The 26,225-nt window shown below is 34.6% G+C and overlaps 1 protein-coding gene across 1 annotated transcript; it reads left to right on the top strand.

Annotated features, from left to right (window-relative positions):
- The first annotated feature begins 11,152 nt into the window (after positions 1-11,152).
- Positions 11,153-12,131, top strand: LOC109172981 (NDR1/HIN1-like protein 12). Its single transcript, XM_019322228.1, has one exon. The coding sequence runs from the start codon at positions 11,315-11,317 to the stop codon at positions 11,945-11,947; it is 633 nt and encodes a 210-aa protein (XP_019177773.1). The 5' UTR covers positions 11,153-11,314; the 3' UTR covers positions 11,948-12,131.
- Positions 12,132-26,225: the final 14,094 nt, after the last annotated feature.

Below are 26,225 nucleotides of genomic sequence, written 5' to 3'. Positions count from 1 at the left end.
GTGATGGATCACGCATAGGTTTCGTTATACGTTTATCCCCCTTCCCAACGTGTAATGTGGGTTGCATGTGCTTGCTATGTGTTATGTGTGGGTGTTGCCCCAATTCGGTTGCGATCGGATTGGCTATCCTGAGCTGCGGTTCAGAAGCTGGCTATAGTCAGATGGGAATTCCTGGCTGTAGTCGGATGACGGTATCCTGGGCTGCGGTCCAGAAGCTGGTTGTAGTCAGATAGGAATTCCTGGCTGCAATCAGATGACATTTTCCCGAGCTGCGGTTCGGAGGCTGGCTGTAGTCAGATGGGAATTCCTGGCTACAGTCGGATAACACACTCTCTTGGGCTGCGGTCCACTGTTTGGTTGCGATCAAACATTATTATGAGCTGCGGTTCATCGGTCGGTTGCGATCGACCCCTCCGTGTTGCGATACGGGGCAGGGTGCTGCGGGGCCCTGTCAGAGCTATATGCGCTGACCCTCATGTATGGGCATGCGATTGGTCCTGTGGCGCCAACAAAGTGTGCTATGTGTTGTGCTATGGATAAGTTGCGGTTATGAGTATCGTGGTGATTGTGACTATGGGTTTTATGTTGGGGACTGCTTATGTTGGGTTATGATTATTGTTTATGCTTACCGTATCTGCCTTATCTGTGTGAACTGCATATGCTCGTTATAACTGTTGCTTGTGTCTGGCTTTATCTGTCGAGTCATTCCCGGTTTTAAAGCTAGAGTTCGTAGGATATACTCTCATGCTCAAAATGGTTTTCGTATATCTATATATATTGCTATATGTATTGTATTGCAACGCGTTGGAGTGGGTTACCAGCATCTCTCGCTGAACAGATATATTTGGCTTTCAGGCACAGAGGATTAAGTCACTGGAGCGCACTAGAACTTGGAGTGTAGAAGTAGATAGTTTCCTTTGGCCTGCGAGCCACGTTTATGTAATTACGTTTTGAGGATATTAGTTAGTTAGCCTGTGCACTTGGGTTCTCTAGCCCAGGTGTGGCATAGCACCCCGTACGCTTGTATTTATATCTTGGGATTTAATAAGATTCTGTCTTTATTATAAGTTTTAAAAGTCTTGAAAATCTGGGGTGTTACACTATGCGATTTTTAAAACTTAGCTTCAAAGACTAATGCACATCGGAAAAATATGTATCCTTTTTAATTGTTTCTTTGCACGCTTTTGTTAGAAATCGTTATGCTAAGGTGATTATGGATGCAATGCAATGCGATTAAGTAAAAAGTAAATAATGAGAAGGAGAGAGAGATGTTTATAGTGGTTAGTTCGGCTGTTAACTAAGCCTACTCCACTCTTCTTTCACAACTCGTGAAAGGGTTTGCACTATCACTCCTAGTACAAACTAAGCCAAGCTTGCTTCCTTGATCACTAAGCCGAACAACAACTTGCTAGGTTTTTCAACTCCTCCAAATTTACTCCGCCTCTATCAACCTCTACAGAATTGAGTGTTAGAAAAGATTGATGGTATCTCCAACTTGAAATCTTGACTTGATGTTGGCTTGATCTTCGTATAGACTGCAAGTTTTCTTGATGTTGAGAAGTCTTAGAAAACTAGATGATATTTTAGAAAAGTCTTCACAAACATACACTGGTTTTTGAAATGCTCTTGTAGCTTGAGAGCTTTTAAGAGCTTTTCTGATAGTAATGGAGTGATAAAAACCAGCACCTTCTTCAAGTGATGAAGATGGGTATTTATAAGGGTGAAAAATCCATCCGCTGGAGGGAAGATAAAAGAGAAACGAGAGCAACAAGTTGTCTTGGTAAACAAGTAGAAAGCTAGGGAGATTTGGGAGAATCACTTAGTTTATTCTTGTACTCTCTTTGATTGCTTGTAAAACTCTTTATTATATTTGCTATGTATAATTGATCCATACTTGGCTAAATTCCATTATGGATTCTTGGGTAAAAAGTATTTATCAACCTATGTGTCTGTGATTATATTGTTGTTGTTATTAGTTTAGGGCCCGAATTACTTGTTTCATAGCTTTATTTATGTCATAACGGGAGTTAGGCTTAATTAAAAGTACACACAATTGCACTTGACTATTGAGCCTTGGGAGATGGCATATATGTTAGGGAGTTTAATTCTTGATTATTGCACATCAGGAGATGATAGTAGTTAGAAATTTATTATGAATGCTTGTTCTTATATTATTGGGTGTTTATATCACGGGAGTGAATATTCACTAGGGTTACGTTAGAGATTACGGGAGTACTCTATACCAGTTTTGCATTCTCACACTCGTTTGAACCTAATTTTAATATTGTTCATAAGTTTAGCACTAGGTGATTAAACACTTGAATTTCAGGAATCTCATCCTCTTTCTATTGTCTTCATAAACCTGAACTTTTCTTTGTTTTAATTATTTTTATGCAATCACTCATGATGAATTGTAGGATTAGCTTCACAATAATAGGTTAGTAGCTAGTGCTTAATACGCCACACTTCCGTGTAGATCGATAACCTGATACTTCGTAAATCCTTTTAATGAAGAGATTGATAATAATTTCATCTTTGATTTCACCCCATTGATACTACTCCAACCCCAACAACCTTTCCTTCATCTTCTATGTATTGCCCCAATCAGCCACATAATTTACCCTAGGATCAAGGAGAAGCCATAATAAATTTTCTAGCTTATTCAATGCCCTTACTGTTCAATCGGATCTTCATCACCATGAGGGAAGAAAATTTTGCGATGAAATCTCTTTCTTTCTTGTTCGTTGGTTCCAGCTGCTATTAACCGGTAGAATGGAAAATAATTAAAATGGGTAAATGAATTATGTTTTAATTTCATTTTTTGTCCTAGATTTATAGATCACAATTCACTTTTAGTCTTTTTTTATTATTATTATTAGAACATCCACATATGATCCTAGTATTAACTACAAATGTCATTTTTAGTCCTCCATCAACAAAATCGTTGAAATATTATTAAACAAAGACATTTCAATCGTTGACACATTTATACTTGTTCAATCTAAAGGCGCTGACAGCAAAGTAGTGTGTGTGATGATGGGACACATGGATGGTGAAGATGGAAGTAAAACCAAGACTATACACTTGTTACGCATAAGGGTTTTTGCACTATATAAGAGACCTCATGTCTCGCTTTAGACATCGCCCTTTGGTTCAATATAATCATCCTAATCTAGTGACTTATGATCTTAACATTCAATAGGAGGACCATGATTCAATTTCTAACAACAACATTATTATTTCTAGTCCAGTACTTAAATTATGAACCCATACCTGATATAATCATCAAATACACACACATATATAAAATAACACAAGTGTTGCACTGTTGCCACATCATTTCCCAATTCATTTTATATACAAATATATTATATTATACGATATTCACTTAAAATGCTTATGCATATTTTGGCATGTGTATACTAAACAATTTCAACAAATAATTTCTAATAGGAAGACGTACACTTATTATATACAACGATTTTTTTTTTATTAATGCCACAAATTCATAATAACGTAATCTCCTATTTTATATACATCACATGAATAAAATGTTGGTTATATCACAAGATTACAATGTTTTTAAAACCAATGTTATTTAATAAAATATTTAAATTTAATTAATTGAGATATTAAATAATGTAGTATTTTGAAAATATATAGACCTATGTTTGGTAACATAGTTAGCTTATCAACTAATTTTGACTTTTTTAATCACTATTAGCTATTTGACTTGGTTAAATAATCAATATAATTATTTGATTAATTAGTTTTTTTGTAATAATTTATTACTTCAAAATACTAAAATTCAAAAAGTTGCTCACAGTAGATTTTTAAATCTAGTTTTTTGAAAAAGTAATCATTTTACATGCATATAATAAGATATATCAACTAATAGTTAATGAGAAAATTACCAATTTGGTCTCTCGACTATGAGAATTTCACCAATTTGGTCCTCGACTACCAAAATTACTCAATTTGGTTCTCGACTATGACATTTTTACCTGATTTGGTCCTAAGTGTTATTTGCAGGTCAAACCTAAAAGGCAATTTTGGGATTTTAAAAAAAAAATATTTTCCTTCTTCTTCCCTAAATCTAAGTCGTTTGTTTTATATAGATAGGTTATTTGTTTTCGATAGCAGTCGCAACTTCAATATGCAACCAAAGTGTAGTGAATCATCTTCATCCAGCTATAAGAATCGAATGATGTTCGAAAATGGAGATGCTTATAGCTGGATGAAAATGATGTTGGCACAAGGCAGCAAATTTTTGAACATCAGTCGATTATTATAGCTGGATGAAGATGATTCACGGCACTTTGGTTGCATATTAAAGCTGCGACTGCTATTGAAAACAAATAACCTATCGTCCTATATATATATATATATATATATATATATATATATATATATATAAGAGCGCTCATATGCGGCGGGGTCTTACTGTGCGGCGGTGTGGTCAAATTTCAGAATACACCAACAGTGTTAACAATATGCACCAACAGTGTAATAAAAACACACCCCAATGAAATGTAATAAAACATCACAAAATACACCACAGACTCACAAAATACACCACAGACTCAAAAAAATACACCATATATCTCACCACCCCCAATGGTGTATTTCCGAACAGTGTATGGTGTTTTTACTCACACCTAATGGTGTGTGTTAGGTTTGGTGATGCAGGGCTCTGTTTACTCTGTTTTGTGTGGTGTATTTCCTAACGTTGATGGTGCATATTTGGTGAACTATTTATTGGTGTTGCCGCACCGTAAGAAATAACCGCACCGTAAGACACTGCCGCACCTGAACCCGCCTCTATATATATATATATATATATATATATATATATATATATATATATATATATATATATATATATATATATATATATATATATATATATATATATATATATAAAACGACTTAGATTTAGGGAATAAGAAAGAATATACTTTTTTAAATCTCAAAATTGTCCTTTAGATTTGACTTGCAAATAACACTTAGGACCAAATCAAGTAAAAATATCATAGTCGAGGATCAAATTGAGTAATTTTAATAGTCGAAGACTAAATTAGTGAAATCCTCATAGTCGAAGGATCAAATCAATAATTTTCTCAATAGTTAATTTACCAAATATTTTTTTTATAATTAGCTAATACTATCCATTAACCAAACCATTAATTCAATCAGCTAGCAACAGCTTACCAAACACCTCATAAATTTCATAATCCTATTTCTTTAAAGACGAGTTCGCTTGATTCGTAATTGTTTGAGAAGTCAATGCATTCATGGTGGAAAATTGGAAATCCGTTATATCCTTATTCCTATTTCCTAGACTAGAAGGCAGAAGCCTATCTACTATCCATACAACCTTAATTAAAACAGTGTCGGTAGCATGAGTTGGGTGTCTGGGTCCCGCTCCACACGTAAACGTGTCAACTTTGGTTGCTTCACCGTCCACAATCATCATTTTTTTTAACCTTACGCGATAATACTCTCACCACCCTAACATGACCATTGGTCCATTTCATGATATGTGTTTTTTTAGGTATTATTTTTTCCTTTTAATAATGGCAAGAAAAACATACCACTATTTTTTGATGAAATACATTGAATAGGTTCCATTTTTGTTCTTGTGTAATGTGGGTGATTTACAAACTACTCATAAAAAATAATTATACTAAAAAAATTTATGAAATTAGCTCCATTAAAATGATGTCAGTAATAATTGAATACATTGAATAGGTTCCATTTTTGTTCTTGTGTAATGTGTGGTGATTCACAAACTACGCATAAGAAATAATTATACTAGAAAGATTTATGGAATTAGCTCCATTAAAATGATGTCAGTAATAATTGTACTTGTGATCTTTAAGTATATAAATAAGAGTAAATATCCAAAATAGTCCCTCGACTATAGCTAAATTCACAAATTGGTTCTCGACTTTCAATTTTAACTAATTAATTCCTTAACTTTGTAATTTTAACACGATTTGGTCCTTCGAACACTTCTGCATTAACGTCCGTCCCGCGCCGTCATCGACGATCTCTAGAAGAACCTGTAGCTCTCATCGGAGCACATAGAAGACTCCAGGATGACGCTGCACCGGTTCGAAAACACGTTGTCTTCTTCACTCTGGTACGAACTCAACTACATTGAATCCAAAGGGAGGAAGAAGAAAGGCGACAGGATTTGGCAGATTGCTTTCGGCGGTGGATCCAAATGTAACAGTGCGGTCTGAAAATGCAACCGAAACCTTAAAAAATCGACAATGGACCATGAAATTACATATATATCCTCAAAAATCACAGTCAACAAATGGTCAAATAGACGGAGGACCAAATCGTGTTAAAATTATAAAGTTAAAGACTTAATTGGTTAAAATTGAAAGTCAATGACCAATTTATGAATTTAGCTATAGTCGAGGGACCATTTTGGATATTTACTCTATAAATAATGCTGGCCACCAATCTGATCTATCAATCTTTTCGAGAATTCTTTTTAATGTTATCTCTTTTAATGTAAAATAATAATAATAATAATAATAAATTTCCACTTTTACAATTTATTCAAAAGTTGAAACCATCCAATCCATTCTAAAACAATTGAATATTCGCCATTAAATTGAAAAGAAAATTTTTTAAAAAGCATTCAACATGGTTGCAGTAGGCGCTAGGCGCTAGTTGGGCACTTTAACAGCGCCTAGGCGGAATCTAGGCGGCGCTAGACAGGCGCAAAAAAAAAAAAAAAACAGTGGTAGACTTGCAGTTTGACAATTTTAATGAGGTTGTTTTCAACATTTAATCAAATAACACATCCAACTAAATGAATTAATGATAATTCATAAGTCATAACATCAAAACAATAGTTTAAAAAAAAAACATTAAAACAATATTAAAAATTAAAAATACTCAAATACTTCAATCATTCAATGATTCAAAGTATCAAACTAGTCTACGAGTGTATATATGTCATATTATATATATGTATGCGCGCGCGCACACACACACATATATAATAAAAAAAAAATAGGCCGAGCCGATCAAGTTAACTCGACCGAAATGGATGAGTTAACTCAACTAACTTAGACGCTAGGCGGCCAAATCGGCCGAGTTAGGCACTAGGCGGACGCCTAGGCGGCCGGAAACCTAGGCGGGCGCCTAGTGGGGAAATCGCCACGATCTAGAAGCGCCTAACGCCTAGGGCCCGCCTAGACCGATTTTTACACCCCTGGCATTCAATATGTTAAACCGATAAATAACATGCCTTGATTTGAAATTTTGTGTTTTATTTATAATAATAGTGATTTTTTTTTTTGAAAACCAAATAACTTTCATTAACGTAAATGTTCAATACAAGTAAGAAACGAAATCAACCAACAAGAAGAATCAATCTAAGAACGAGTAGCTCTTGTCAAAGAATGAGCAACGATAGATCCTGAAATTGATTACAAGTCATATGACAATTAAAAAATACAATCTTGAAAACTGTCTAATTCGATCTATTAACATTGTCATTAGTATATTTATTAATATCATATTGATTAATTGATACAATCTTAACTGGACTTGCAGCTAGCCATTATGGTTTCTTGAAAATTACGTATCATGTTTCGTTTTAATACAAAAATATTTAATTAGTAATATATTATTAATAGAAAGAAAAAAAGTATGTGGCTCGCTGATCGAGATTCGAGGATTTGCTTGTTTTATTTTATTTTTTGTATCGGCCTTGAATTATATTTTAAATTTTTGTTTCGAATGTTACTGGCTCTATTACATTATATATAATAACCAATAACACCTCCATTGAGATCCAAACTCATAATTTTCTAAATGGAAGTCCAACCCGGGTACCATTAGACCACATAGTCCGGACCTTGAATTATATTTTAAATTTAAATTGTACTGTTAACATATACTTTTTGAAGGAGGATTAATTGAAATTTGGTTCAAATAAGATTAATAAAAGATAAACTATATCCGTGTATTAATTGTATTTTATTTTACTTTTCATTTTGGGTTTAGCTTTTCCAATTGATGTTGAGTACATCTATTAGGACGGAGGCTTAGATGGAGCGTCAAATCCAATATTCTCTCATCAAATAATGATGTTTACAATTATAGTGCTATGCCGGTATAAGACAATAAAGTTGCATATTTGTTTCTAGTATAACTTTTGATATAGTGATAAACGTTTGATTCTATTAACATATTACTCTCAGTTTCATGTGGTAGACTTAGGGGTGTGGTAAATAGTTGATAGCATTATCTGATTGTAGAAAGATGTTTGGTAAATTACATGTTAGCTGATAACATGCAAAATGACTTTCTCAAAAAACTACTTAGCTTTGAGCATCTTTATGAATTTTAGTGTTATGGAGCAATAGTGTATTACAAAAAACTAATTAATCAAACACTCATATTGACTGTTTAACAACCAACTTAGTTGGTGTGACTGGTTGTGCACTCTCATCACTTAAGAGAGGTCGAGAGTTCAAATCTCCATTCATCATATGAAAAAATCAATTTGGCCAGCACTTTGCCCATTAGTTTGAGTATAGTAAGGGCACAACCAATAAAAAAATATTGGTTATTAATAGTGCTCAAACAAACCAAAATATTACCAACAACCAAAAAAAATATAATTTATTAAGTCTTAAATTACTTTTACAATTATATTATTATTATTATTATTATTATTATTATTATTATTATTATTATTATTATTATTATTATTATTATTATTATTTCTTGAAAATAAAAAGCTAATTCATTAATCATAAGTTGAAACAGTTACAATAAAGATCCATAGAATGATAAAGCATTCTTTACAGTCAGACATAGAAACAATTTTCCTAGCAATGCTAAAAGAAACTTGAATCGCAAACTGTGTTACAAGATTGAAGCTGAATTCATTGGAGGAACCTGAAGCTTGGCTATCCAAGACTGACTCTGTTTGAGAAGTCTTGCATACCACATGAGTAACTATTGCAGCTCTTATGTCCGTAGACAATATCTTCATTAATCTGAACTGCATAACATGGTTCAGATCTTCTTCGTTGCTCAGGATGAGATAAACATACGTCATGATCAATTAAATCGTTTCCCGACCCCTTAATGAAAAAAGAATTCGCCAAAGAAATGAGAGGGAATAACTCGCCAAAGAAGCGAGAGGAAATAACTTTCCAAAATAACTTATGAAAAAAGTGAAAAACACAGATCTTTAGATAAAAAAAAAAAAAAAAAAAAAAACTCCACGCCTTCTTCTGTCAAGAAAACACCACGCCTTCTTGTCCTTATCAAAGCACAAAACTTGTTGTCTTTTTTTCCAGAACTCAAAGCATTCCTTACCTAGATTCAAGAAAAGAACACTGACACAACCTTCTTTTCCCTTTTTGTTGAAAAATAAGCCTTGACAATGGCGAGGGGCTTCTTAATTAGATTTGGTGGTGGAAGTTGTGAAACTAAAAAATAAAACACAAAGGAACAACAATAACAAAGATATAAATGTTACGAACAAGAAGGATAAAATGATCATTTCATAATTAAGGTCATTTAGCTAATCAAAACTCTACTCTCCCTAACTTTTAAACACTTAAAATAACTTATTAAACAATCAAACCAGCCTAATTTGATTTATCAATTATGTTACCAAACATGCCTTAAGTTGAATCGGTATCAAAATTTGATTATTTTCATTAAATTAGTAATATTTTGATTTTGAATCCTATCAATGCGAAAATAATTGTTTTGTTGAATGGATAGAGAAGAAGGTACTATATATGTGACTTAACATCATGCATATGACAACGATGGTAAGTGATAAAAGAGAGAGTCGGTCCTTTCATCAACAAAAGTCTCTGCGTGAAAGTGTACATGCTTGTCCTTTTTGCTTGTCGGTTTTACACCTCAAAACCCATGAAACACAATTAGGTCTAAAACTATGTTAACAAAATTATATTTACTTTCATTTTGATACACTTGCTTAACAATCAAATCTATAATATAATATTCTAACCTAATTAAAGTTACAAATTGGTGTTACTTGACCGTAACATCTTTTGAGATAATATTTTTATGTGAAAGAGCAAATTGAGATTACGTATTTAACTAGTTAAATAGAAACAATATCAACTTCACACTGTTGGTTCGAATTAAAATAATTATTACGTATTGAGTTTTAGTCTATTAACTAGAGAGAACGCCTGATATTGTTTTTAGTCAAAGGTTCATGTTATTTTATGATGATTTACATTCATTAATTTAAAAAATTGTTATAATTATTTATATATATAGAATTATAATTGGAATTAAAAATAAAAAATTGGATGTATCTAGAGTTTTTACTATCAAACTCCGTGACTAATCTCCTCAGAGCATTCTCAATAGAGTTTTTAGAATGTTTTTGAGACTTCGAATCATATGTAAGAGTGAGAGAATGTTGGGTTCTTGAAGGAGGGATCGATTTTTGTTTCTTAATGTGGGCCCTACCAAATAATTAAAATAATATGTGAGACAGTGTTGGTTTAGATACATTAGTAGTGTCACTCTGTTAACATTAACAACGCGCTGTTTTGATGCACGGTGCATAATCGATTATGCACCGCGGTCCACGATATAACAACTGCTTGCAGGAGGGATATATTTTTGTCTCTTAATGTGGGCCCCACCAAATAATTAAAATAATACGTGAGGCAGTGTTGGTTTAGAAACACTGTAGTGTCACTCCGTTAACACTAACAACGCGCCGTTTCTTTACTTAAAGAAATGACGCCGTTTTGATGTACGGTGCATAATCGATTATGCAACGCGGTCCACGATATAACGATTGCTTGTGGGAGGGATAGATTTTTGTCTGCTAATATGGGCTCCACCAAATAATTAAAAAGAAAAAAAATGACAGTTGGTGCGCGCGTTGAGCACACCTGCACCGCCCTTGAGGAATTGGCGACCACCCTCATTTATTTATTTATTTATTTTCTTTTCTCAACTTTCTTACTTGACTTTTAAAAATTTGTGTAAAAACTAAATTATTGAGGATACTCTCAGTGACTTTGTAGACATCCGATTAGACAACTGACTGAGAGATTTACGCACAATTAAAAATTATGGTTGCATATACAATTGGACAAGTGCATAATAAAGCCAAGGTAGGCGCATAAGGACGGAAGGGTCCCAAAATAGAGAGAGCGCTGTATAGATAGATAACTATCCCCAGGCCATATCATATCCTTTCCCATTCTCCCACATACCTTTACCTCCCAAGGCCACCGGAAAACCAAAACCCGCCGGAAAAATAAAAAAAATGTCCGGGAAGGAGTGCAGCATCCACAAAGACCGGAAGCAGAAGGCCGTCCGGCAACTCTGCGGCTGCATCCTTATCCTCCTCTTCCTCATCCTCCTCACCATCCTCATCGTCTGGGCGGTTCTCCAGCCCAAGAAGCCTCGCTTCATCCTCCAGGACGCCACCATCTACAACTTCAACGTCTCCGCCCCCAACATCTTCTCCACCACCATCCAAGTCACCGTCTCCTCCCACAACCCCAACCGCCGCATCGGCGTCTACTACGACCGCCTCGACGCCTTCGCCACCTACCACAACCAGCAAATCACCTATTACACCGTTATCCCGCCGGTATACCAGGGCCACAAGGACACCAACCTCTGGTCCCCCTTCATCTACGGCAACAACGTCCCCATTGCGCCGTTCAACGGCCCCGACCTCCGCCAGGACCAGGACGCCGGCGCCGTTTGGATCACCGTCAAACTTAACGGCCGCGTCAAGTGGAGAGTCGGCTCCTTCACCTCCGGCCGTTACCACCTCCACGTCACCTGCCCCGCTTACATACCCTTCGGTAACGTCCCTAAGAACGGCGGAATCGTCGTCGGAAACGCCGTTAAGTATCAGCTCTCCCGCAGCTGTGACGTCAGTGTCTAGTAATAACGTACGTCAGCCGCCGTTAAGTATCTTCTTTCCCATTTTGTCCTTTCGCTGAATTTTACTTTGTAAATTTTGCTCAAGGGAAGGACTGGATGGATACAAAATTTTCAATCAAGGATTGTATTTCCGAATAATTATAGTTTGACACTTCAAATGTGTAATAATAATACTACATATTACTACAATTATATGTTTCATAACTATAGTTAGTGGAGTGCAAAGTTGTCACTTTCTACCTCAATTTCTAATAATTAAAGTTGTATCATTTGTTGTCAAAATAGGTGGGGAGGGGGGGGGGGGTTATAGTTTAAGTAAAGGCAAATTATTCTAATTCAAGACTTGTTATATTATCACTCACCAAATTAAAGTCAAGATATATTATCGTGAAATATATAATAAAATTATTATTTATAAAATATTCGTGAAGTGCTCACACGGACAACTCAATTGATTCTTAGGTGGTAAATTATGAACAAAATATTTATGAAATTTATAAATTATTAATTATGAAATGTGAGTGGAAGTCATTTTTTAGTGAAATAAATAGTTTATAATAAATAGATTTTGTTGATGGTAAGTAAGATGTTGGCTTTTGTAACGTTATTGATGTTTTCTTGATGTTTACTCTTTGTTAGATCCAAGGTTTTAATGTTTATTAGTTAAAATATGGGTTTAATGGATTTTGGGGGTTTTATTTTATGTTATATTTGAAATTAATTTGATGGTTTGGTCAATGGGATAGTGATGAGCTTAGGAAATATAAATATAGAAGGGACATCCCATGTGACACAATGCAATCACACATGGATGGATTCATATTGAGAGTGGAGCAAACCAAACCATATTATGGTTTCTCTACTTTCCTTCTCTCTTCTTATTTTGTGATAGCTTTTTTCCTTTTATTTTCTTTCCTTTTTCTTTTTATTTTCTTTTTTCACTCCACCTTCAATATCAATATATTATATTATTGAAAACCTAAAATCTAAAAAAGTCTCTCGCAAATGGAAAGTCATGGGTTCGAGCCCTAGTGAGTGCGCTATTGACTCTTTGTGCTTCAGTAGGTTGAGAAAGAAGTTATTATGAACAAATACTATATTGTAACAGAAGAGTCAGTAGTACTAAAAAAAAGTCTCTCGATATTACCGAGTACCGACCACCTAAAATAATTATCAAAAAAGTTTGGACAGTTAGTCATTGAATAGCATATGTAATTTTCAGCCAACAATATTTGATAATTTTTAAAATTTTATACTCCAAGGTTGCCAAAACTTAGATTTGATACACATTACCATGTTTGTTAGTGATTGGTGATTAGTGATTAGTGTTCAGGGTGACGGCACATGGTCCTTAAATATTTTAGGTCCAATTTTTTTTTTTAAATATTACGTATTTATATTACACTTATATAATTAGTTTTAATTGCAATAGAAAATAAAATTTTAGAAAAAAGTAAACACAAAATTTTTTGTAAATAATAGAATCCAGCACGAATAATGTGACTTTTAAGTTGAATTTAATCCTATAATTATGTCGTTTTCACGCACATGAAATGAGGAGGCCGGGACTTAGATGTTTCATGTTTGCTTAAAAAGCAAAATTATGTGAACAGTTAGATCAGTCGGAATACATGTATGTATATGTATATTGGAAGCACGAAAATAATTCTATAAGTGTGTCAATACCACACAATTTCTATCATAATCAATCAGATAAAATTAAACTTGGGGTTATATGTGTGCAATTGTGAGTATATACATGGAGATTTAATTTAGAAATCTTTTATTCAATAAGGATCTGGCCGGTGGGCTGATTGTGTGACTTGCGATTTACCTCCACAGAGGCTCTAAGGACGCGTCTTGTGGGCTAAGGATTAGTCCGGCGAAACTGAGATCACCTAAGTTAAAAAAAAAATTATAACAATCTCGGGGTAATTCCGGTCAAGATTGCTAAGGATACAAACTTGTAATCAGAAGATCACGAGTTCGAATCTCAGCTCCATTTCACACCTAAGCCCTCAGGTAGTGGCTCACTGTAGGATTCTCTCATCACCCAAAATTATAACAATCTCTATGATCTATAACACTGCAAAAAGAGGTCTAAACCTTTGACCAAGGTTACGTTTTGGTCTTAAAATTCTTTAAAATGTTGCATGACAAGTAATATGAATTAATGTAAATTATAACAATCTCTATGATCTATAACACTGCAAAAAGAGGTCTAAACCTTTGACCAAGGTTACGTTTTGGTCTTAAAATTCTTTAAAATGTTGCATGACAAGTAATATGAATTAATGTTACAATACAACATCTGTATGGGGTCTTTAGGGCGAGGAATTTCACCTTTTGTTGACAAGTATTAAAAACTTGGTGATGAAGACTGCATTGATGATATTAGTTAATGGATTTGCATTCAAATTTCAATGGATGTTAAATGCATAATTAACTACCAACAATAGTTATGTTGTGCAATCGTGTGCACCATGTATGGTGCACACGGTTGCAAAACGACGTCGTTTTGACTAAAAACGTGCGTCCTATTATATAAAAAAAAATCAGTTTTGATTCCCCTTAATAACATTATGTTGTTCATTCATTCTGGATTTTTAGTTCATTCATTGTGGATATTTAGTTCATTAATTTTGGATTTTTAGTTATTCATTCACGGTGGATATTTAGTTCATTTATTATGGATATTTAGTTCATTCATTGTGGATATATAGTTCAAATTATGCACACAAAAATGCTATTACCGAGAATCGAACCTGAATTTTTTTTTTTTAAGTGGGATACGTGTTTTTAGTCAAAACGACGTCGTTTTTGCAACCGTGTGCACCATGTGCACAACATAATTTGCGAACTACCAAGAATTAAGCATTTGAGGTGCATATTCAGTTGGGTCAATTGGTAAAATTAATTTGGGCTAATTAGTTTAAATTATTGTGTTACTTAATTAACCTGATTGGTTAAGCATGCATATGTTAACTAGCCCATTGATTACATATGCCAATCAAGATAAGTATATTGGCCCAAAAGTTGCATGTGGGCAAGCTTGGAATTTTCCAATCATTATTGACTTATTGTGTGGACCATGGTTCACACAAGTTGTGTGAATCATATTTTATATATTGTAAAATAATGTAAATTCAATACAAAAATAATGTACATTCAGTACAAAAAGTATATTTTAATATACTAAATGTACATTAGTTTTGTACTGAATATACATTATACAATATAATGTACACTCAATACAAAAATAATGTACATTCAGTACAAAATAATGTACATTGTATTAAGGAGATGTACATTATTTTTGTATTGAGTGTACATTATATTATATAATGTATATTCAGTACAAAAATAATGTAGTATATTAAAATATACTTTTTGTTAAGGTCCACATAACATTGTGTGGGCCATGGTCCACACAATAATTTGTCGGAATTTTCCGAAACAACACATTACAAAAAATAAAAAAATCAAGGCAACTGGAAACCGCAAATTATTGTGTGGACCATGGTCCTCACAGTGTTGCGTGGACCATAATAAAAAGTACATTTCTAATATACTAATAGTACATTATTCGTGTACTGAATGTACATTATATAAAATAATGTACTTTCAGTATTCAAATAATGTACTTTTTCTGAATATAATGTACAATTTTAATATATTAAAAAAACATTATTTATGTACTGAATGTACATTATTTGATAGTATGGTCTACACAAATGTGTGGACCATGGTCCAAACAGTAATGATTGACGGGTAACGCGATACTAACACAATTCATCAACGTAACAAGAAAGGACCAATCCTTATACCATGGACTAGGGTTCACAGTGCATTGTGGACCCTTGTGTATGTTTATATGTTTTATGTTGTGAATTTTTATATCTTATGTTATGAAATTCTGTATCTTATAAGTATGAATTCAATCTGTAATTGAAACAAATTAGTAATTGTGTCTTATCTTATGAATTTCTGTCTTGTGTTGTGAAATTCTATGCCTAAGAACACAAATTATGTACCTAAATAAAATTTGAAAAATAAGTAAATATATGACATGTGTATGTGTATGTGTCTTGTGTTGTGATTTTTGTGTGCCTTGTGTTATGAAATTTTATACCTTGTGTTGTAAGTAATTTTTTTGTGCCTTGTGTGATGAAATTCTATACCTTACAAATATGAATTATGTATTTCGTCGTTTCGATCCAAGATCTATAATATTGTGTGGACACTGGTCCATGATATAAATTGCCGGAAACGACGGACACCATCCGAAAATGATATAGGCTGAATTTTTATGGATTAAAATTTTCATCAAAGTGGTAATTATTTTATTGATAGAAAAGAAAAACAATAATAAAAATTGTTGATCGCTCTTTTTTGAATGTATCAAAACACGACTTGTAAACAAAGAATAAAAATAGTGTAGAATTTGAGAGTATGCTTATTATTACTCGATTTGTAAAATACTATTAAGACATTTAAAACCTACTCATACATTTTACTACCTTATAAATTTTTGATCTATACATCTTTTTCGAGACTACAAAAAGAAGATAACTCATCATTGCTTGTCATGTGAGGAGTAGAGATCGAGACTTCTAAGTAGAATACAAGTTGTATGTTCCACTTTCAATTATTGTCTTTGTTGGCTTGGTCTGCAAAGAAACAAACCACGGTCTGTCGTACGTTTTAATGCAGAAGCTGGGTATCACACATTTGTTTCTGCTTCCACTGCTAAGTAGTAAGTCCTGTCACATGTGTGGCCATGCATGGTATTTTTATTTATTTATTTATTTTTTGCAAACTGCATGGTATTTTTCTTAGGTGTCTTTATTTAGAAGAATGCTGATCTTGTGACCTTAGCCGATATTGCTAACGCAATTCTCTTAATTAGTTGAATTTAAAATTTATTAGGTCAAGTTCACCTAGGTAATTAGCTAACCTATTGCTTTTTGCTGTAATGCATGCCAAATGTATGTTTGTATTGCGACCTAACATTATCTAGGTTGCACATGCCCACCAAGCATGTTGACAACGATCCACAATCATTTTGTCCAGACAATTGTTGTTTTCTTTGATCAACACAGCTGCATATATGTTTCCCCGTTGCTAATGAATTACTTCACCATGCTGTTAGTTTACTCAATACGGGTAAATATATATAGGAATTTCAATCATATCCTAGCTCAAACTGATGGGGTGCCCGGATAAAATCGAAAAATTTTAAAATTAGAATATTTTAGCCTGATAAAAATCAGTTCAAAAAATCCGGTGATGTGGAACCAAATAAGTAAACTCATCTTTAGTAATTTTTTAATTAAATTTTAAAATAAAATTTTAATAAATTTATTACAAAATAAAATAATTTTTTAAATAAATAATAAAAAACTAAAAAACTTACAATTGTCCGATCCTTAGCTTGTTCTCTGGTCCTTCATGTGTAGGGCTGTTGACAAACCGAACATAAACGAACGGAGCTTGTTCGTGTTCATTTGTTAAGGATTTTGGAGTGTTCGTGTTCGTGTTCGTGTTCGTTTGTTAAGGTTTTTGAAAATTTTATTCGTGTTCGTTTGTTAAGCGTTCATTAGTGTTTGTTAACGTTCGCGAACACGTTCACGAACGTGTTCGTTAACATTAATGAACGCGTTCACGAACATGTTCGTTAACATTAACGAACACGTTTACGGACATGTTTGTTAACAAGCACGTTCACGAACATGTTCATTAATATTTGCGAATACGTTCATTAATATTTGCGAACATGTTCGTTCACGTTAATAAACATGTTCGTGAATGCTTAACAACCAAACATATGAACATGTCTATGATCACAATTCGTTCGTGAACAAGAAATAATCAATGTTCACGAAAAATAACCAAACAAGTAACACAACTACATAAAGAATACAAATAAATATTAAACGAACACAAACAAGCTTATTCGCGAACATTATTAAACAAAAACTAAACGAGCTTGTTCACGAACATTATTAAATAAACACAAACGAGCTTGTTCGCGATTTCTTAGCAAACGAGCATACAACTGTTCAAACTCTGTTCGTTTATAAACCGAGCTCTAAATTTTGTTTGTTAATGTTCGTTTACCTTAATAAACGAACGCTTACCGAACGCGAATAGTTTATCGAAAGCTTTGTTCACTAACACCCCTATTCATGCGTCGTTGGGTCCTTTACATCTCTACAGGGCGGGCCCCGCACTTCGGACTTTCTCCTCGACCCCACACACTTGGGCGACCCAAGAAGAGTCAGACTCAATATTTCCATCACCGGGCACCCCCCCACCACCCCCCCCCCCCTGACTCCTCCATCGCCGCCATCGGTCCTCGTCTCCAGCCCAGCCTCTGCCCACGCCGTTGTCACCGCTGCACTGCAGCTGGTTGGTTTTTTTTTTTTTTTTTTTTTTTTAAAATTATTTGTTATATATATTATTTGATATAATTATTATTTGTTATTATTAATATGTTTTTAATTTATTAAATTATATATATATATATATATATATATATATATATATATATATATATATATATATTATGTGTATTCCATTGTTATAAAATTTTAATTATACTGGTAGTGTATTCCTTAAGATAACAATTCCAGCAACGTTTTGTTAAGCCCATTGTCTTACCACTATTCCGTGCAATATATATATATATATATATATATATATAGAATTACATTCCAGTGAAAACAGGGTTTAAAATACAAACGTGTGGACAATATGAGGCCGTTGGATATTGTATTTGGATGGTCCAGATTCGTTTTTCATGTTTTCCGCGTGTGTGCTGTTTTCACGTTAAGTGATGGGTTTTATTTGGCCTAGAAGGGTATATATGGTTTTTTTGGTTGTGGTACTTACCTAGTCAGATTAGTCTTCCTCTTTTTTATCCCACGCGCAGGGATTCTCGGCTTCACCATTGCCTATCTCTCGCTTGTTCCGTGCGGCTTCACGAATCGGGCATCGCGTGTTTTCATCTCTTGTTTTTTCCTTCCACGTATCAATGGTAGAAGGTGGGGACCTGGGCATATCGAAGAGGAGGGGACCACCGGTTGCAGGTGTCGGCCGAGGTACGTGCTATCGCCGTTCTTTTTTTTTTTTTTTTTTTTTTTTTTTTTGTAGTTTTCCGTGTGTTTTTGTTGTATTTGGGTGGGGGGGTTTCTTCTTTCTACGCGATTTGTGTGTTGTTTGGTTGTGTTGTGGGGTTTTGCAATGTTTATGTGGGATTTAGGATTTCATATTTTGGGGGTTTTCTAATCATGTTTTTGATCATTTAATTGGTTGCTATTTTTGGTTATTACTCACTTATTACGAATGGGAATGGGGTTTGGGTTGTGTTGTTTGGCTGCATTTCTGCCCGATTTTTTTTTTTTTTTTTTGGGTTTTTTACGGCGTTCTGCCGTGGTTGTGGGGTGCTGGAGTTTGGGTGGCTTTAGCAGGTGTGTGTTGGGTGGTGGCTGTGTAGACGGTGGACTTTGGTAGAGGGGTTAGTTGTGTTCATCTATTCTTTGGTTGTTCTGCATTTTTTTTTTTTATGTTTGTTTTCTGCCGTATGGGTATGAGGTTGGGTGTAAGAGGTTTAGGTATATGGTATGGCATTCTTATGATTGCAGTATTTTTTTTTTTTTTTTTTTTTTTTTGTTTAAATTCAGATTTGTATTTAAAATTTAGGTGATTTATTTCTGCTTTATTCATGTGCTTAAGTTTGAGTTACATATATGCTATATGCAACTGTTCAAAATTAGTTTAACTTGGCTTTTCCTTTCAAAGTGTTGAATAAATGATTATGAAAATTTAAGTTTTAGTTGGTAGGTAATTGTTATGGTTGGTCTGATTCTGGATAGGTGATATGTGGGTGGGGGGGGGGGGGGGGGGGGGGAGGGGGTGCTGTTATTCTGTGTCACTTCCATTACATGTTATGCAAACAAATTTAATTTTCCCTATATATCTTATGAACATTACTTCTCGTGGTTGTATATATGCATCAGATCAGTTTCTAATTAAGATGGAACTTTAAAACTAAATTGGTGCATTCTCTCTAAACATCACTAAAACATTAGTATCCCAATGAGACTTTAAATATGCATATTATCTCAAAATGCTCCAGCTGAAGAAGTATTGTTGAAATAACAAGGTATTTGGACATCCAACAAGGAAACAATTTATTATGGAATATAATATGCAACAATATACTCCATAGTAAGCAGTTAACTTGTACATACAACTATATATTTAGTTTTTTCCTACAGCAATATACTTCATAGTGAACAGTTGATTTCTCATTCAATATCAAAATCATTCACATCCATACATGCTAAATATATTAACATTCATAAGTAAATGTAAAACCTTGCAGAATGCCCTGCTTGTTACTAATTGAGGGTACCTTAGCTTTATCATTTCCAGCTTGTGGTTAACAATGGAAAGGTTCACAACTGTCTATAGTAGATGGTTGTGGCAGAAGCAGAACGAGAATAAATTGATAATATGATTTCTAAGTTCCAACACTGTAATAATAGTTGGTTATCTTAATCCCTTGTATTATTCTATATATATCCCCTATTAATCATATTCAATTTGTCCATGTTTCTACTCTGCTAAGGTATATTGCCATTAGAATATAATAAAGTTGTGTTAAGGAATATATATGATTAAATATCTTTAGAGTTTGATATTTTCAAATTATGTGATTCTGAGTACTGCCGCAGGTTCAAGGCTCAATCAGTATACTACCGAGTGACTGGCGAGCATACTTCTGATGCAACTTTTGAGCGTATTGATAAAGCTGTTTTAGGTGGAGGGGAGGTTATAACAACAGAATTACGACTTTGTAGAGTAGAAACATGGACAAATGCGGGAAGAGAATTGAACAAAATGTTTTGTGAAGAGAAGGAATAAGTGGGGGTGCACCAACGTACTCACACGAGGTCCCAACTCCCAAGAGATCTCATCTTGTTCACTGTGTAATTTTGTTATTTCTCATTTCTGTAGAAATAAAAGGTTGTTGACAGTAATGTAATTTTCCATTTTTATATAGGTTTATTACGCTGTGAAATCTTAGTTTAATAGCCGTGTGCATTTCTTGCTATGTCTGTGTGCTCGCCGGGGTAGAAATTTATGTGTTATCTGGTTATAAATATTTTAGAAGGTGTGTGCTCGCAATTAACTAAACATGTGCACGGCAGATTTAAAAACAATTACTTATTATATTTGATAGGGTGTGTGCTTACATTTGTCTGTAAAGGTGCACGTTAGTTTTAATGCCCGGTTTCATGTATTTTTTTTAGCTCATGTTTTTGTTCCATGGTTCCTTCACTTTTTGTTTAAAAACATGTTCTAATTATTTGTTACAGGGTGTGTGTTCGCAGTTAACTAAACAAGTGCACGGCATGTTTTAATATAGTTACTTATTATTTTTGATACGGTGTGTGCTAGCATTTGTCTGTAAATGTGCACGGCAATTTTGATGCCCGGTTTTGATGCACATTGTTTTAATAGCAAATGGTTTATTCAAAACCACACTAATCTGCGAGTAACAGAAATTACGAATAAAGTGCACACATTAATTGATTACGAAGTTTTTTTTTTTTTTTTTTTTTTTTTTTGGTGTCTGAAGCTGCGTATGATAGGCGTGTGAGGTGTGTGCAATGTTTATATTTTCCTGTGTGCGTATGTTACTCCACGCGGCTATTTTTGTTAAAATCAAGTGCTAGTAATAATAAGTCTGATAAATATAAATATTCATGTACGAGTCCTTCGTATGCGTCTTCTCATTTTGTGTTGCAGGTTTCCAGTATTTCGCTCCATCATCACCTATTTTCATAACACACTCTTGTACATCGTGTTCACGTTGTTCTTCCCCTGTTGACCATAAAAAAATAAAGATTAAATTTTTATTAAAATTTAAATGATGTGCATGGGCATTCCAAAACCATCATTCTAAATAAGATAATAAATTGTGTTCCATTTGGTAGTTCATTCACTGTCTTAATCTGTATGTGAATTATATTTGTTTAATCCTAAAAATTGTGTCTATATTGATTTTGTATTCCATTTGCGTCTGTATTGATTTTATTTAATCCTATTGTAATTACTCCCCTTTAATTTAGGTATTAAAAATCAGAATCACAGTTTCACCATATTTAGGCTACCATGGAATTATCTTAAATGCCCTTATTATTATTATTTACGTTCCAAACATGTGTTTTTCTCATTAAATCTAATCCATTAATCCAATCTAATCTTATGGCCCATATTTGTCCATTAATCCAATCTAATCTTATGGCCCATATTTGTCGACAGGTTTATATTTTAAGAGGGTTTGCATGTGAATGCAACCCTATATATATATATATATATATATATATATATATATATATATATATATATATATATATATATATATATATATATATATATATATATATATATATATGTATGTATATATATATATACATATATATATATATATATATATATAGATTTTGAATCCGGTGCACCCCCTTAGTTAGATGTGTTTGTGAGCCTTAATCCTAGTCGTTTGATTTCATCTTTTAACGGTGCAGATTTTATCCTTTGTATAGTCAAGTGCCTGATTTTTTTATTAAGTTTGGGGTTAGTTTTGTCTTTTGGGACAGTATTAATTATGTTAAGTCATTAATGCGCGTGGTTTTGGGTCTTGTCCAGAGTTAAATTAGGACTCTTGCTTGTTCTTTCTCTTTGCAACGTTTCATTAGGTCTTGTGTGTGTGTCCTCTGTCTGAACGTCGTCTCTGCTTCTTCGATTGCCTTCATATTCATTCGCGTGATTTTGGGCTTCCAGGCTCTGTGGTCGATTTTGCGGTGCTTGGATCGTTGTTGTTCATGGCTGGGTCGAGCTCGAGGAGATCTAAGCGGCTTAGGGGGTGTGCGCCCGATCCCATTCCAGGTTTTAAAATTTTGTGTCCTCTTTTTTGGTTTGATCGTATGGTTTTTAATCTTTTTGCAGTTATCTTTTGTGTTTCTGGGTTGTATAGTAGTTTCGTGTCTGGTGTGGGCTTGTGGGTTATTGACTTGGGTTTTGTATGGGATTCTTGTTTGGGGGTTTTTCTACCAGTATGGGAGGGTTTGGGGCAGTTGTGATCAGTGGCGGGTGTTCTCTAGGGGGAATGGCGGCGGTGGGTATGTAAATTTTTGGGGTTTTTGCGGTGGCTTTTGGTGGCCGGAGTTTTGATGTTCATGGCTGGGGGTGGGGGTTGCGGTGTTGTTAATTTCTGGCCGGAGTTAGGGTTGCTCGTTTTTTTTTTTTTTTTTTTTTTTGTTAATTTCTGGCAGTGCGGTGGTGCTATACTGCTTGTTTTTGCAGGTTCATTGTGTGGTGGATTGAAAAGTGTTTTTTTGTCCATGTGTGTTTTTGTCTTGCTGTTTGTTGCTGCTCCTGAAAAGGTAATTTGTTCTTTTATTAAACAATATACTGGGAGGTGGCTTTATTTTGTTTGTATGTGTATACACTGTATTTGGGTGGTGCGTAGTGCAATTTGTTTCTGTTTGTGAGCTGGTTTGTGCATACAGAGCCTGTAATTAGTGCATACTGCTAATTTGTGGAAGGGGGGGGGGGGGGGGGGTGGTCATGCTAGTGCTGTTTTAACGGGTCCGGGTTTGTTTTTGATTCATAATGGAGTTTTTATTTTTATTTTTTTTTTCCAATGAGGTTGGATTTTTGCCAGTGATGTGGTTTAATTATTTTTTACAAGTATGCTATGTGCATAGGGGTTAGGAGGTGAATGCAGTATAGTATAAACATGTTGTAGCTTTAACTACTATGGGTTTGGTGGCAGTGCATGTAGGGTTGCCTCGTGTTCTATTGTGTTTTTTTTTTTTGGTTCGTCTGTTGGTTGTTTTTGTTATATGCTTGGTTTTTTTCCTGTTGGGGTTTTTTTTGGGGGGGGGGGGGTGGGGGGTGGGTGGCACCTTTGCACTGTTTTTTTGGGTGGTTTGTGCGTATATGTTTGCAGATTTGTGCAAGTTAGGGATAGTTGTTACCCTGTGCAAGTTAGGGTAAATTGTAGATGCTAATTGGCACTGTTTTTTTTGGGTGGTTTGTGCGTTTATGTTTGCAGGTTTGTGCAATTTAGGGATAATTGTGGAAGGTTTGTGCATAGTACTACATCACCTTGTGCAAGTTAGGGTGAATTGTAGATGCTAATTGGCACTAGTTTTTTTTGGGTGGTTTGTGCGTATATGTTTGCAGGTTTGTGCAAGTTAGAGATAAAGTGTTGTTGGAAATTGCTTCTGCTTATTTTTTTTTTTCTTTTTTGGTTGGTGCGCACTGTTAGTGTGTTGGTGCGCCACTATTATTGTGTTGCTGCTAATGGGCACTACAGGTTTTTGGATTGCTTGTGTTGTTTTTGTTCCTTAGTTTTATGCATTATAATGTTTTTTTTTTTTTTTTGGTAAAAAGTCAGACATATCCACAGTATGGGGATGCAGTTTTGGGTTTGAGTATGTGTTTTTTATTTTTCGTTTTTTTTATTACTCTAAATACTTCTTGTCATTCCCAATTGATGTTCCGTTTGAGCCGGTTGTTGTTGTAGCCGTTGAGCCAGTGTGTGCTGGCAATGTTGTTGAATCTATGCCACAGGCTGATGCTGCCGAAGTTGGACGGAGATGTGGAGGGACCCCGAGATTTTGAATGCCGTTGATGCATGTGTCGTTGCTGCACAACAGAAAAACGTTGGTGAAGTTATTCCTCCGTCCAGCTCAGTTCAGGATCAGCAGCAGTCGACTTTAGGAGGGGCAGATGCGGGAGTTGAGATGGGACATGCTGATGGGGTGGCTGCGGATGCACCGCAGGATGAGCAGACTGTTGTGGATAGCCCCGTTGCAGTAAGTAAGGTTGTACGCCGGCGCAGAAAAGACAGGCGTATTTAGGATTTTTGTGGTGTTTATCTATGTACTTTTTTTTTTTTTGATGTCTTTTGCCACTAACCCGTTTTTATAATTTTTGGTCGATGTGTTGTTATGGCATGCACGGGGGTGGTTGAATATTTACCTAGTTGGTAATCTGTATATTTTTGGTATGTATATTTTGTATGCACAGTCGTTGAAGCAGGTGAAAGATGGCCATGATTAGTATTTCCCAGTTTGCACATGCTTAAAAGCCCCCCATGCATTCACCATTACGTCCTTACTACAACCATTCAGAGTACCATCAACTGCAAAAAAATAATGAAACATGCCTACTGGATTTGTAAAATTAAACTATTAATTTAAACTAATTAATTGAAAACTAAACAAAATAGACACCCAGAATGCACAGACATAGTCTGTGATTAGTGCATTTTTTTTTTTTGTGGGGGGTAGGGTGTTGGTGGTCATGCTAATGGTGTTGTAACTGGTCTATGTGTGTTTTGTTTCGTATTGAGGTTTTTTTATTATGCTGAGGTTAGATTTTTGCCGATAAAATAGTTCAAGTTGTTTTTTCAAGTATGCTATGTGCGTAGGGGTTAGGCGGTGAATGCAGTACAGTGTAAACATGGTGTAGCTTTAATTAGTATAGGTTTGTGCGTAATGGGGTTCGATTTGTGTTTGTTTCGTAATGGCTTTTTTTTTGTTGCAATGAGGTTGGATTCTTGCTGGTAATGTAGCTTGCTGTTTTTTTTTTTTTTTTTTTTTTTTTTTTTTTTTTTTTACAAGTATGCTATGTGCGTATGGGGTAGGAGGTTAATGCATTATAGTATAAACAGGGGGATGTAAAGGGGTGAATGCATTGTAATATGAACACAATTTTTTAATGTTGTAGACTGTGGCTGCGATATATGCCGAGAAGTCCGATGCGTTAGCTGGAGCTTTGGAGGATATGGTCCACTTTATGGAGCTCCACAATGACCTCCCGGGCCTGACTTTGGAGTCCGATGCGTTAGCTGGGGTTTCTGACTTTGGTTCCGCTTTCCAAGTAGTTGGTGTTAGTTTTTGAATTTCGACCTTAACATTTTCGTAATAAAGATGTGTCCTCCAGTTCCACTTAATATTATCGTGTGTTTGAAAATCCCAGCACCTACGCACATGCATACGCTACTATCATGCACACGCCTTTTTTCTTTTTCTTTTTCTTTTTTTTTTTTTTGTGTTTTTTGGCTTGTATTATACAAATACTAATCCAACATCCATTTATTCATCGATAACCCACCGCACTCTGACGCTTAACTCCTTTATGATTTAAATTCTATCTATTCCATATCTTGTATATAGTAATGGGTAATTGCGTAC

The sequence above is a fragment of the Ipomoea nil genome, unplaced genomic scaffold (assembly GCF_001879475.1).
Source record: "Ipomoea nil cultivar Tokyo-kokei standard unplaced genomic scaffold, Asagao_1.1 scaffold0457, whole genome shotgun sequence".
Lineage (NCBI taxonomy): Eukaryota > Viridiplantae > Streptophyta > Magnoliopsida > Solanales > Convolvulaceae > Ipomoea > Ipomoea nil.
This window is presented reverse-complemented; position numbering and strand designations above follow the sequence as displayed.

Bases quoted from the DNA above. Each gene is read 5' to 3' on its own strand.
- LOC109172981 (XM_019322228.1), top strand. From the start codon at position 11,315: ATGTCCGGGAAGGAGTGCAGCATCCACAAAGACCGGAAGCAGAAGGCC.